Genomic DNA, 15,234 nt, shown 5'->3' with positions numbered 1-15,234 from the left:
GGGGCGAAAGATTAGAAATTGTCGTTCAGAATCTGATAAATCAGTGAAGAAATGGACGTGTCGCCTGTTCTCCTGTTACCCCGGAACCATCGAGCTAGGAACCAACTATTAACAGAAAACGGGGGAAGTCCATAAAACGAACCGGAAATTTTCCCGCACTTTTACAGGATGTAAAAAAAAAAATAAAGGAAGAAAAAAAAGGAAAGAAAAAGAGGTTGTATATGTTTTATTTTTGTTCCGTGTGGCGATAAGACCCGCAGAAGGGAATGGACTCAGAGGGGCCGACGCTGTTTGCAGTACGTACCCGTCGTTCAACCTTAACCAGTTACCATGCCAACGGCTACACAAGCTAGCCGCTGGATCGGCTAAAAACAGAAACATCACCTGTAGCGATAAAGACGATTAACGCTCTACATTATTAGCATCGCTCTGTTTTCTTCTTCAGAAGCTCGCATTAGCAAAATATCACCTCTAAATGGATCTGTAATGTGATCTGTACTTATTTTAGGCTATATACTTGGGCTATATTTGGCCTGTTTGTTAATATAGCTGTTCATATTTGCTGGATTCTGTACAAATAGCAGTTTGTACTCTTAACCCCGTGTGACAGCATTTGTGTTAGTTAGTTAGTTAGTTATTATTTATTTCGGTCAATCACAAGCATAAAAATCAACAAACAAGATAACAAACACCCACAGGTTTTTCCCTGGTCAACATTGTGATTATTTTGACCAAAAAGGTCTGGACTTGAAGCATAAAGCTTATCTTGCCCACCTTTTAACATAATAGAATATACAAAAAGAACAAATGAAGTATCATGAGGCTACACATAATAATAATAGTAATAATTATAATAATAATAATAATAATAATAGCTGTAATAATAGTAATAATAATGATAATAATAATAATAATGATAGCTCTGAAAACAGAAAGTGAAAAGATGCTAAAGAAACCGACAAAACAAATGTACAGTAGGTTGTCATTTCATCTCATGCATGTGTACATTCTTCTTCGTTTGCTTATTGTGCTTCTATACAGGACTGTCTCAGAAAATTAGAATATTGTGATTTTCTGTAATGCAATTACAAAAACAAAAATGTCATACATTCTGGATTCATTACAAACCAACTGAAATATTGCAAGCCTTTTATTATTTTAATATTGCTGATCATGGCTTACAGTTTAAGATTTAGATTCCCAGAATATTCTAATTTTTTGAGATAGGATATTTGAGTTTTCTTAAGCTGTAAGCCATGATCAGCAATATTAAAATAATAAAAGGCTTGCAATATTGCAATAGTTGATTTGTAATGAATCCAGAATGTATGACATTTTTGTTTTTTTAATTGCATTACAGAAAATAAAGAACTTTATCACAATATTCAAATTTTCTGAGACAGTCCTGTATATGTGTCCATTACCTTTGCTTTGAATAATATCTTGTATGCTTTTATTGAGTTTGCTAATTTATGGTTGTTATCTATTGAGTTCCACAGTTTTACTCCTAAAACGGATAAACATCTGCCCTTTGTATTTGTTCTTACTGTTGTTGTCTTAAACATTGTGGGAAGGTGGCTCAGTTGGTAGAGCGTTCGCCCATGAACCTGAAGGTCAGTGGTTCGAACCCTAGTTCCACCTGTGTCCACCAAAGTGTCCTTGGGCAAGACACTGAATCCCCCGGTTGCTCCCGGTTGTCAGGCCAGCGCCGTTGTCTATGGCAGCTCCGCCGACGACCGGTGTGTGAATGTGTGCATGTGTGGGTGAATGTTTGCAGTGTAAAGCGCTTTGGGGCTGTAGGAATACAGCTGGAAAGCGCTATATAAGTGTAAGCCATTTACCATTTACCATTGCTGTTCCCCTGAGGTCATGTTTAACAGGTGATAGTTAAACAGGACACTAAATAATTACCATTGCTCAACTAGGATGTACAGTAGCAACAGGATATTGATAATTACACGTACTTTACTCTAGACTAGGGTTGCCAACTCCCTGAAAAATAAATAAGGGACACCTCATCTGCAGGGCCGAACAACACGATTGCCTTCACCCTTCCTGGTTTGGTGAATTTTTTTCGCCCCTTATTTTTGTGAGTGAAACGATTTTTTAACTATTTGACTCGAACCAGAATTGAATTAGATGCATATTTTTTAATGCCATGAACACATGGAAAACAAATTATTATCCAGCAATTCACTTTAGTACAAATTAACAAAATCAACTGAATAAAATAAGTATCTTTCTTAAACAGAAACCTGTCCTGCTTAACTTAAAAATGTATAAATTAATATAAAACAATAGAAAGAAAACAGAACCTCCATTCTGTAATAGTGCACATTTTTAGTGCAAAAAGAAAGTCTGTAGAAAACCTCAAAAGCCATGACTGTAGGCTACAGTTGTAGTAAAACAGAAAAAAAAACTTATGAACTCAACAGCTCAATGCCATTTTCCTTCGGCATTTTCTGACTATTTTTCGACTCTCACAGTAATACGGGACAAAGTGCGTCCCTTTTCAGCTCAATACGGGACGAGTACTTTAGTTTATAAATACGGGACGATTCCGTCTTTCAAGGGACGGTTGGCAACCCTACTCTAGACATCTCTACATCTTTAGTCTCAGCTACTTATTCTGTTGTTAACTAGTGATTTGCAATGATTTTGGGAAGGTGGTGGTGGTGGCCCCCCCTCCATACCACCAAACCACACACACATACACAGAGATAACAAGTTGGGTGGTGGGGCTGGTGCACGTTTTCAATTTAAATTCCATTTTCTGTGCAATATTTTCTACCTTCTATCCACAATGTCCCAATATTCTACTATCTATGTGCAATACTCCCATCCTTTCAATGGCGATATTATTCTTCCATCCATTTAAGTGCAATATCCCCCCACCCATCCATGTACATTTTTTATCCTCCCATTCACTCTTGTTTATAGTTTGTGTATATATATATACATTTATGTTTCCTTGTTTACATAGTCTTTGCATGTGTGCACTTTGACGGAGCTGCTGCCTAATTTCACTGTACCTGTACATTGATAATAAAGGCTTTCTATTCTATTTTAATTCTAAAGGGGGGAAAAGGTCAAAATCCAGCTCACTGTGATAATGTGGTCATTTTGACAGGACGGTCCATCGGTAGATATGACCCGGAGCACTGAGGAAGACTCTTTGGTAGATGGACCGCTGATCTCATCTGACGCCCTCCATTCAGTTATCAGGAGAGAGTTTCAGACTGTACCAACATCCTACCAAGCTGGCCTCCTGTCTCTTCTGCATGTATGATATGCAAACATATTGTTGTAATGATTTTCAAAAATCTGGTAACTCACACCACAGTCTTTTTATTTTGTCTGTACATAGCATTATCAAGATCATATCCTCGTGGTCTGTACTAAAATAACTATGCATTTGTGTCACTTTCTTTGCTCTCTTTCTTTTAAGATTCTCTATGTCGTGCTGTCTATTTGTGTGGCTGTGCTGTGTGTGCTGAAGCTCGGCCAGGAGGAGGTATGCATGAAGGTTTTGGGTAACGTGGATGGCAGCAGTGCCATCGTCTTTGGGAAAGTGTGTTTGTGGGTGCTGGTGCTATTGTTCACTGGCTGCGTGCAGCACCACCACAATCAAGTCCGGAGCCGAGGATATCTGCAATTTTACAGACAGACACAGAGATTGAAACAGCTGCCGCTCACCATACACTCTGCAGGTAGGACAGCACACTTCAGGATACCGTATTTCAAGTTGTTGCTCAGTAAATGTTTGTATTCTCCACAAGGTGGCAGTAAAGATTGATTTATTTATCTTTTCTTTATTTGTTTCCTTCTGTGAACAGGAAATGTCTTTCTGCTGGTTCTTATGGGCACAAGATTACCACAGACTGTACACACCTATATGCTGCTCAGTGTTCTGGGGTTGGAGCTCTTGGTAGCTGTGCCATGTCTGTTGTTTTACACAGGTAAATGATATCACTTATTTTTACCTTAGTAGTATATTTAGAGTATTTAATGATCTTATGGCTCTAGGGTAGATATAGGATATACTTTTAAAGAACTGCACAGATATGTACAAGTTTATCCCCACTAAAAGCTTCACAAAGACAAATTCAATGAAATGCAAAACATCTGATCGATCCATTGTTGCCATCTCATCAAGGCACATATTATCTCCTCCTACACTATCAGTATGCATGCCGTTTCTTGCCAATTACTCTTCTTTCAGTAAGGGACCCTCACCAGATTAACAAAAAAAAAAAACCAGAAAGAAAATTAATTAGTTATGCAAAGAAGAAAAAAAAAGGACAACAAACTGAAGCAAATAGTTACAAAAAAGACAATTGCTTTCAAAATTCAAAGCATTTTGAAAGATAATCACACTGAATTCACGTTCATTTTCTTTTTATTGACCAACAGTTTGTAGGCTTTAAATGTAGTGCTCATGATCAGAGTAACTGTTTCTACAGGCACTATTCTACCATATGTGTAAGACGCGTGTTATTCAAGCTGAATTGATATATTATACAATAGTAGAGTATATTGTAATGATGTTGTAGTGATGCAGCAACAAGTGTCTAACTGGCATCTTATTTGTGAACATTTAATTACATTACAGTAACAGTAACTTGGGCAATATTTGATCTTCTCTACTTCATCTGTAACAGAAAACTTCAGTCAACAAATACTTGAAACCCTCTTCTTGCTACAAGACTTTATATAAGCCCAAGAAGCATGCTGTATTGGGTAAAATCAGTGGTGGATGGAAGCAGGTGAAAATATAACCACACAAAGAGCAGACACTTCAGCTTCATATGCCGCTCAAAAACTCTGGAAAACAAAAGTTTTGTCTTGTTCATCTGACATAAATTTTGTGGAAATGAAAGCATTTGGCACTGCAGTGCATAAAATACTGAATATTGCTATTATGTTGTATGTCATAATGCAAGGTGTCAGATTCCCCTGAACGGATCACATGTCAAATTAACCTCCACCCCCATGTTTGTTTATTAATATACCAATTTGGTTCAAACCTGTGTTGTGCTAAAAGTGATGCATATATGCTACTAGGGCCAACATAGCCTAGTTAATTTTGTAAAATCTTACAAAGAAGTAGAGAGGTCATTTAGACATGAATGTTTAGTTACATCCAAGTTATTAGAAATTAGTGCATCTCTGAGGCCCCGTTTACACGGAGCAAAAACTGAGGCGTTTTCATGCGTTTTGGCCGTTCGTTTACACGAAAACGGAGCTCAAAGTCACCAAAAACGATCATTTCTGAAAACTCCGGCCAAAGTGGAGATTTTCAAAAACTCAGTTTTCACGTTTGCGTCTAAACAGAGGAAACCGGAGATTTAGTTGTATTTTACCTGTTTTATATTCTAAAGTCACACTTAAAAGTAACTCCACTTCTCTGTCACTCCAAACGAAAGACTCTCGTTCCGTCTTGGAAGTAAAGCCTGAATTATGGTCCCGCGTTAAATCGACGCAGAGCCTACGGCGTAGGGTACGCTGCGATGCGCGCCGTACGGTGTGCGTCGCCGCGTACCCTACGCCGTAGGCTCTGCGTTGGTGTAACGCGGAACCATAAATCAGCCTTAACTGGAAGTTACACGTCACGTGTCATTTGTTGATGTTTTTCCAGGATTCTGATTGGCTGCCATGACGTTAACAGCCTATTTATGCAGATTTGTGTAAACGAAGAGATTTTGAAAACGATCTCGTGTAAACGATGGAATTTTTCAAAACGTAGAGGGGGAAATATCAGTTTTTGTAAATACCCGGCTATGTGTAAACGGGGCCTGAAAGGGCCCTTATGAGACAGTTTTCCATTTGGTTAATGTTCTCCAGTTTGCAAGCCACATGTGCTGGTTTTTCCAGTATTGCAAATTAACCGATTGTTTAATTTTTCTGGGCATGATTGCTGTAATATCAGATGGAGAGACACACCTTGTATTCTCCCCCCAAAAAACACACACACACACACACACTATACCCCCCACTCTCTGTCTGAGAATATTTGCATCACAATACCAGCCCTGCCCTTTTCAGACTCGACAGCATGACAATCAACCATTCAGCTCCCTGTCCATCCTCCCTCTCTCTGCTTATCTGCTGATTCTTTGCTTCTGACACAAACACCATGCAGACTTTGCTGGATGATACCCATGGCTATCTGTGTGTCTATTGTCTTTCCTCCCCAAGTTCTTAGAGCTCAAGAACGAATCGGTTAAGTTTTGCTTGAGTCAGTGGAGCTTTGGTTGATTTGCTTTGTGGAAACTGACGTAAAGTAACATGCATTATCTGGAAAAAACACTTCTTTTGAAATGCTCATATAAAACCCATAAACTCCTTTTACTCTTTTTTTCGTTTAAGTCATAGCATGAATGAGACTGTGGGAAAGGGACAGATTCATTTGACAGTTTGGGATTCTTCAAAGATTACAAAAAATCAATAACCAGAAGCTACCCAAAAACTTGTAATGTGTATTTATGTCTTCCAAGCAAACATCTTTGCGGTGAAATTCTAAAAAGTGTGTGTTATTTTAAATTTAAAAAATTGCACATGGCAAATTATTTAACACAATGATTTATCGGATACAGTTTTGCTGTCATATCTATAGATTATGGATGTTTGAATCTATTAAAAAAGCTTTGAGTTGTGGATTAAGGGAAGTGTGAAGTCCACCACAAATTCAGTTATCATAAACCACTTATGACATAAATAAAACGCTAATTGGTCTTAACACACCTTTCATATGTTCCTGAATGAAGCTGATGCCTCAGTGCTTACAAGCCAGTTAGCTCTAGTTTTCATGCTATCGTTTGATAACAGCAAATGTCACGAGTTAGGATGAGTTTAAAGAAAAACTGACTCGTTCTTTAATTAATCTGAAGGTTTTACCAGCATTAGCTCTGAAATAACCTTATAACAAATAATTGATCTTCATTTTTCCTTCTACTTCCAGAAAACCCTTAAAATGTCTGTTAAACAGTTGGGAGAATGCTCTTTATATTCACATATGTATATGTCTTCTGTAAAAATAGAAGAAGGGGAATTCACGCGCTCCCAAAAAAGCTCTAGAATTGGTTAGTTAATTGGCACCGCCCTCCATTCACATCAGCTATTTTGAAATGAACAATCTGAAAAAGCATTTAATTGAATGGAATATTGGTTTATAGTGAATATAATTAAATGTCATTAACATTTTAAATACTATTGGCATTTCAGTGAAGTTCAGTCTGCATTCTGCTGTTCAACAAAGCCAAAGTGTCAGAAAAGATTTACTAGAATTTCTATTATCAGTCTTAAATGATGCTGCTGATATGGTTTTTACTATAACCTACATTTAACACCAGAGACGAGACATTTTTATTTCCTGTAGAAAGCATAAAAATCACATCCTTTCAATATGTGTAGTTTTTCAAGTTATAATCCATTCAAATATTGGCAAAAGGAAAAATGTATAAAAGCACATTTTGTTGCATTCATCTGCTTATTTTCTCTAAATTCATCTTTGTAAAGTTTTTTTATTTATTCATCAGCTGTTTCCCATTTTTGTGGGATTGGTTGATAAATCCTCAGTATGCCGAGTAAGGCAGAAAATTGACCTTCGGACTACAAACTTGGTTTAGAACCTGTTATCTAGTGATGGGCTGGTTGTTTTTCCAGGGTCTATCTACTTCTCGTCTAATGACTGCTTGCTTGAATCCCCTGTGACCCTAAATAGGAATCAAGCAGGTATGGGAAATTAATAAACAAGTTTAAACCTACTGGAATTAGTTGGGCACTTTAAGAAACTATGTGCCTTTATGCCATTATTTTAATATATTGTGGGGCATTCAACCCTTTTTCAATTAAATATAAACCAAAATATGTCCCTTTAAAGCGTGACATTCAAAAGTACTATCACATTAAGTCTGCAAATGATGGTAAACAAATATTATTCACATTAACCAAATTTGTATAGCCAAAAATGCATCATCTTTTCTCTCTGCATAAATACAACCTGCTGTTAAAAATGCTGCCTCAGAGGATATTGATATTGTGGAATCTGTATTGAAAGGAAATCTATATTAAAGGTGTGTTTGGCAGCTGAGGGGCACAGATTGCAGGTGGAGATACCAAGGGGCCAAGGAGAAGAGATAAGAAGCAGTAGGATTTAACTTAGCCAAGGGGTAGCCCTCATCCCCCTTCACGGGGGAAAGACGCATGCATTGTCCCCATGTTTACAGTGCTGGTGATCCAGTGTATGAGGGGGGCATCCCTGTTCGCTTGTTGCATTCCTGCTCAGATCAGAGCAGTCAGGCACGACGCAAACCGAGCGACGCCTTGCAGTGCAAACTAAGCACAGTCATGCACCCACATACTCTCAGATGCTGAGTCAAGGTGACATCAGGGAGGTCATGAAAAGAAGATACTTTTTAGAAGGGAGACACGGGGACATATAGTGCCTGCAGCTATGAAGTCCATACAGGAAGGCCTCGTTCAACTGCTCTTTGAAGTGCATGCTGATTGTAAATGTGTGTGTGCATGTGTCTGTGCTTGTGTGTGTGTGTGTGAGTCTTTGAGGTTTTCTATATGTTTCTTTCTCTCTCATTTTAACATGAATGCACTCCCTCTGTAGAGCTCCATGCACATCAAAGCCACGGCATGGTCTTCAAAGGGTCAACTTAAAATACATCTCTTTCTTACACAGCGCCTGGCTAGAACCTAGTGTAAGCACTGCAGGGCACATTATTAACACACACACAGAAACACACACACATGCCGATACCTAGATCCCTCACAAACCCTGATAAAGGACATGAGAGAAGTGAATAATGACTGATGTCATGTTTGTTTCAAGTCACATTACTTACAAACATGAAAATATAAGTCTTAATAACGTGTTGTCATTTTTTACTATTTGCTTTCTCTGGTTTATATTTTTTTTGCAGGACCTCAATAATGGACTAGGAATCACAGCATTATTTGTACACTAAAATGTTTTTGTTATTTTCTCTTCTGAACAAACATAATTCTCATTCAAGCATTAAATGTTTTTCTTAATCCCAAAGCTGATAATTTTAAACTATTGTAATGTGACAACTGCAAAATATGCCCTAAACTTCTTTTGTGTTGAATCAAATACTATCAATCAAATTTTATTTATATAGCACCTTTCGTCCAAGTACATGAAATACAAGGTGCTTTGACATTTTGATTGAAAAATAAGCATAATAAACAAATAAAAACTGGGAGACCAAAAAGATAAAAACTGGGAGACCAATGCACCCTGACATACAATATAAAATATATAAAATTTATAAAGAGATAAAGGTTCAAGGATTAAGGCTAAAAAAAAATAATCAGTCCACAACAATAAAAATAGTAAAAACATTATAAGAGATAGATAAATAAATAAAACAGATACCTTTAAAAATGTTTAAACGGAATAAAACTAAAACTATAAAATGTGATGCTACATAAAAGCCAGACCAAAGAGTAAGTAGCCTAGTTATGTACTAGTACTTTGTGTGTATTTAAACTTGCGCAGAAATCTGTTAACAGAGAAGTACAACTGACGTGCATGACACAAGCGTTTCAGAAAAGTTGCGGAGAGGCAGTAACAACGACGCCACGTAAACGGCGTCTTCAAAACTTTCTACTAAATGACCTTTTACAGACCCCCAAAACGCTGGCTTCGTATGGATGATACGCTGCTTTTATTAAACACTTTAGAGTTTAGGCCTGAGCTAGTCTTCTTATGGATGGGGCCTAAGTGAACTGGGTTTTCTTACTTTGTGAACTCTTAGCACATTCAGAACTGTTTATGACCCGTATCAGAGTTGTGGCTGTGGTACCACACATTCAACAGCCAAAGCAAGTCATTCTGTATCTTTTTCCATGGCTTGTAAGCTGAGAGACCATCTGTCTTTATGAGCTATAGCTGCCTGTACATAAGTAGCACATTACTGTGTGCATCTATGTAACTCTGAAAATAATTTTGAGGTACACGTGAGGTATTAATGACTTAATTTTTTTTTTTATGTTAAGATTTTTTTTATGTTAAGTGTGTTTATAAAGATCTCATATCATTTTGAGTATTCAAGTACTCATAATACGGTTTGTATAGAGTTCTCATAAAAAAGAGCAACACTGCTTTTCTTTTTCCCTACCCCACCCCCCACAAAAGACTAGATGTGTGGTCCCTGGGATCAGTTTTCCTCCGGTTCCTAAATATCATTGCAAGCACTGCTTAATATGTAGTGCCATTAGCTGTTATCACCTCTGCAGCTCCACTATTATCACCTGGAAACATGCACTTTTTGGTTGCCGCCTCCCTGATGAGACGGTAGCAAGTCTGAGCACCGTCTGTCCAGCCATGTGAGAGTCTGTCACAGGAAAGTGTGAAATGTTTCACTTCCTTTACACTACTCCTATCCTATGAGCCCTCCATTAATTCTAGTACATCGATCCATTTTAACTCTGTTCTTTATAGACTTATCATGACTAACCTTATTTGCATTTATAGATATACATTTGTTTCAGAAATATCACAAATATCTCAAACTGAATAACTGTAAAATATGTATTCAGAACAAACAACAGCAAAAAGTGGACAAATCCAGTCAAATGCATGTAAATTTTCTCTTCTTTAGTTAATTTGCAAGCCTTTCTTCTCTACAGTCAGGCTGCTTACAAGTAAAGTGTCAAAGTCTGTCTTGGGACAGAGACTGGTTGGTGTGAACCATCCCTGGATTAAAACTACTGTTGCAGGACTTCAGGAGAAGCATCACAGAAAGTCAGGAGGATGCAAAAGCACCTCTACAGTGACAAGATAACTATTCTCTTCTTGGAAAAGATCACATCAAAAGTACAACATGCTATCCTGAATGAGGTGGGAATTTAAAAAAGACAAAACAAAAACTCCAGATAATCAAAACATCTTGATGCATACGGTACACCATGAGAAAAACAGTAAGCCGTAAACCGTCCCAAAAAACTAAACTGGATTGAGATGGGTTTTTTTTCTATCTCCCAGTTATTTCTATACTCCCAAGCTCCACTGTAGGACATAATCTGTGACACAACGAAACATAGTTAGAGATATCAAGCGAACCTTAATCTATAAATAGTATTGTGAGACAACAAAATCTGTGATTTAAATAGTGCTCCTTTTTCATCATGTCCTCCCTTCTGTGCTCTTGATCCAGGCACCTCATAGTATTACTTGTTAGAACATCTCTGACTGGAATTCTTCTGCTCTCAAGGGCATGTATGGCCACAGCTGCAATGAAGGTCTGGACTTAATTCTCCCCGTATTGCCCTGAAAAATCTCTGTTGTTCATGTGTTAAAACAGCTCGGGGATCTGGCAGACTAAACTTTGCACAGTAAACTTTGCTCTTCTGGAACAAGTGAAGGGAACATTTGTGTTTTTTTACGATGCAGATTCTCTAGAAAGTTTCAGGGCTGCTGTGAATGTGGGGGAAACCCTCAGCACTCGTGCTACTGGAAGTATACAATCAAATAAACCTTCTGTTCAGAATCAAGAAAAGGGAACAAAAAAACCTACAGCTCAGATCTCATTTCTGAAAACCACTTCCTTGGTAGTTTGTCATTGAATTAGACAAAGGTTGAGTCTGTATGTACACCAGCACCAAAACCTTGTCCGAGCTGGAAACTGGTGGAGGGAGCAGGATGACGTTGCAGTCTTTAAAGAAAGCTACACCTATGGTTTGACTGTACTGTTTAATTGAACTTTGTTCTTTCCCCAATATAAAGAGAATACATTTACTGATCAAAGTATGTCACATACCGCCTGGATAGGTGCTGTTAGTGCCCTCTGTCAGCTTTTAAAAAAAATGTGTTTTTCCAGTTGACTTATTACGCCACTCACCAGAGCAACAGATAACTCTTTGGTTCAGCTGGTAACAGCAGACCTATGGTAGTGAACAAAATTACATTACATTTGAATTACGTATATTCAAACAGCAAAAATAAAAATGGTTGTAGTGTAAATTACTTTGGGATTAAACAAGCAAAGGTCAAATTAGAGTAAACATGAACTGAGAAACTTGGATATAGTTGAAATCATGGGATCAGGGAATGTAAACATTTACACATAACCTAATTTTGATACACTCAGCATTGCTGTTTGTCTTTTCAAATTAAAAGACAAGAAAATGATAAATACAATATTACAATATTTTGTTTCTAAATATTCTGCCAGCATCAGAAAAAACACACCTACATTGTTCATTAAGGATGTGTTGTATTTTATTTATCTTTCCTTTATCAGTCATTTTGGTAGATGGCACATCATTTATCATGAGTTATAAATGTGTTATAATAAATTAATTACTTCTTAATGCTTATAGGATGTTTCCTGCTGGCTGAAATATATTCTTTCCATATGTTGAATAATAATGTTATTTTTCTCACTGATAATTTAAAGAAAAAGAACTGTGAAGAAAATAATAATGTAGTAAAGTTTTAAAATATTTACATTGAATTATTACTCTCTGTGATGTTTGTTTTTTTTCTTTAAAGTATTTTTGAGTCAGTTTAAGATGTAATAAACTCAGAAAATTAGCTTTTTCAGCTTTTTTAATCCAACAAACTCTTCTATCACCTTTTTGACAGTTTTTTTCTTATGATTGAACTGCTTTTCAGGAATGTTTCTTTCTCACACGTACTTGCTTGCTATTGCTTTATTTACTCTCACACACACAAAAACACACAGATTTAGTGTCTCATTATGCAGGAATGTGCAGCATTTCTTTGGAATGTGTGTGTGGATGCCTCAGTGGTGAACTGTAGAAAGGTAAAGGCCGGGCTTTTTAGAACCTCCCTGACAATTTCCTCTGGCTAATGACACAAGACTCTTATCAATACTTAGCCAACGACTCCATCTGTCCTTCTTCACACATCCAAAGTCTGCACCCTTATCACCATTCACATCGCCAACATGAATTTTGACTCCTAGTGCTCTTATTGCTACACCACACCCACGCTTCAGTGCTAGCCCTTCCCCTTGTGTAAAGGTGTATGTTTAGGGTGTTAGAATTAGAGCCTTGAGTGCAGGATATGGCAGCCCATAAGCACTAAGTGCAGGATATAACAGTTTGTGTGGGTTTAAGAGAGAGAGAGAGAGGGATGGAAAACAATAAAACTGCAAATATGTTGCTGCGTCTCACTAACTACTCCATAGCGTCTGTATGTCTTTATGTGCCACCAGCTAACCAAGCTGTCTTTTATTTCTGGGTTTGTAAAGTAGGGTTATGTGTCTGTGTGTGTTTCTAGTCAAGGTAATGCAGTTCAACAGCCAACGGGCCGCACCAGACGTGAGCCAAGAAGAACTTTCACACAACTACAGTGTGACAAGCCTACCAACTGAAACTGGATTTAGGTACACACATTTAGCACTCACCCAATCCATAGTTACTGTTTGACATGTTATGTTAGTTTTGTCAGCGTTAATTTTAAACATAAATTTGGTGCATTTCTTTTGGTTTTATGAGTCCTCGCCAAAACTAGTTTCACTTGGAATACTTATAATTTCCTCATTAAGACTATCTTAGCCGGTCAAATATTTTGTATCCAAGGAAATCTGAAATTGGTGACCAATTGTCAAAGGATTCAGTAGAAATTGGTTATGTGAGAAACTCTTTGGCACTTTAATGTAAAATACAACTTGATGATCCAACACTGTTTGAGCCTTTGGGACAGAACCCTCCTCCTGCTACTGTTCTCCAGATGTGCTACAGCTTCCTTTTGTTTTCCAACAACAAATATTGAACAAGCATTGTATTGCAAGAGACAAATTGAAAGAAACACCTATCTTCTTTCTCCTGTGTGGCATTGCATTATGCAGGATGGCATTGTATTGATTCATAGTGTACAAAAGGTGACTTAATAGTTCAATGAGCATGACGATTATCATAATCTATGGCCTTAATGCTGACCAGATGTCAGACCAATTTAACACATTTTGGGGTTACCTCGTGTCGTGATTGTGTTGTTGTTTTACAGTATGTTTCTCTCTAAACGGTTTCACTATTATTTGTGTTCCAGAGGGGGATCTAGTCTGGAAGAAGTGGTGGAGAAGCAGGCTGACCTGATAGAGTACCTAAAACAGCACAACACATTACTGAGTAAGAGGCTGCTCAACCTCACTGCTCAGCATTAATCACAGCACGTCCTCCGTCTCCCCACCAACCCGATGACACTTTAGAGAAAGAGCCTCATCGGTTTACCGCTCTCGCTAAACATCTGTGAGTTTAAGGGAGGACTGATGCTGCATGACACACTGGATGAAAGACTAAAGTAAGCAGATGCACCTGTACACACAGACTGAGCCGGCTCCTCTTTGAGGCACCCTCACCTCAGATGAACAGATAACACAAGAGTGATCTGAAAGTGGAGAACATGGGAGAGAACTGGAAGTAGAGGGGAGGAGTCGTGGGTCACAGATCAGAGGTGAGGGTTTTTATCACTGTGTTATGACCTCCGGTGACCCATGTGCGCTGCCGCTTTTGTTGATTTGAAAGAAACCGAGGTAAGATTGACTGCACGGAGGAAAGTGAGGTTATCACTTATCCTGGGTCAGATGAGTGGGGTTAAATCCTGCTGTTTTATCTGTCTGTATGTTATTTTCTCAAAGTTTGTTTTTTTTTCCTTCTTTTTTGACCTGTTCTATCATGGGTTTTGTGTATTTGTGATTAGGTCCGAATAAAATCATTGAAATTGTTATCCTTTGTTGAATTTAATTCAAGCTTTTTCAAGCTGAGAATATTCATGCAAACCCAGGTAATCAGCTACTGTTGAGATTTGAGAAGTAATTATCTATCATAATATACTTTGATATCCCCAGAAAAGGGTGCAAATAATACAGACATTGTAGCTGGTGTTAATATTTGAGTTCTGGATATGTACTCCTGTTGTGCTTCTGGTGTCCGTAATTCAACAGGTAGTTCAGCTTTTGACTCCTTTCCCGCGAGGCTTCGGCCAGAAACCCAGGCAACGACTCCTGGGATCCCTGATTAAAATTATGCTTCCAAGCTGCACATGTAGTCTTTCTTTTCTCTTCAGTACAAAAATGTGACTAAATATCAAGGTTTTCACCAAATAGACAATCAATTTCAGCAAGACTACATCTGTACAGTTTTATTAAAAAGTTAATTTTATAAACATTTGAAGTGCACACATACATTATAAACACTTTGTAGGAAGATATTCCATCTCTTTGGTCTGTC

The 15,234-nt window shown here is 37.8% G+C and overlaps 1 protein-coding gene across 1 annotated transcript; it reads left to right on the top strand.

Moving 5' to 3' along the window:
* The first annotated feature begins 137 nt into the window (after positions 1 to 137).
* Positions 138 to 14,731, top strand: tmem192 (transmembrane protein 192). Its single transcript, XM_061730840.1, has 6 exons — positions 138 to 296; positions 3,131 to 3,283; positions 3,449 to 3,710; positions 3,837 to 3,959; positions 13,283 to 13,388; positions 14,054 to 14,731. Exons 1-6 carry the CDS (start codon positions 267 to 269, stop codon positions 14,166 to 14,168), a joined length of 789 nt encoding a protein of 262 aa, XP_061586824.1. The 5' UTR covers positions 138 to 266; the 3' UTR covers positions 14,169 to 14,731.
* The last annotated feature ends 503 nt before the right edge of the window (positions 14,732 to 15,234 follow it).

This window comes from Cololabis saira, chromosome 1, assembly GCF_033807715.1.
Source record: "Cololabis saira isolate AMF1-May2022 chromosome 1, fColSai1.1, whole genome shotgun sequence".
In the NCBI taxonomy this organism is placed as follows: Eukaryota; Metazoa; Chordata; class Actinopteri; order Beloniformes; family Belonidae; genus Cololabis; species Cololabis saira.
This window is presented reverse-complemented; position numbering and strand designations above follow the sequence as displayed.

Bases quoted from the DNA above. Each gene is read 5' to 3' on its own strand.
- tmem192 (XM_061730840.1), top strand. From the start codon at position 267: ATGGACTCAGAGGGGCCGACGCTGTTTGCA. The intron at 3,284-3,448 runs GTATGATATGCA...CTTTCTTTTAAG, and splicing joins GCCTCCTGTCTCTTCTGCAT to ATTCTCTATGTCGTGCTGTC. The intron at 13,389-14,053 runs GTACACACATTT...TTTGTGTTCCAG, and splicing joins CCAACTGAAACTGGATTTAG to AGGGGGATCTAGTCTGGAAG.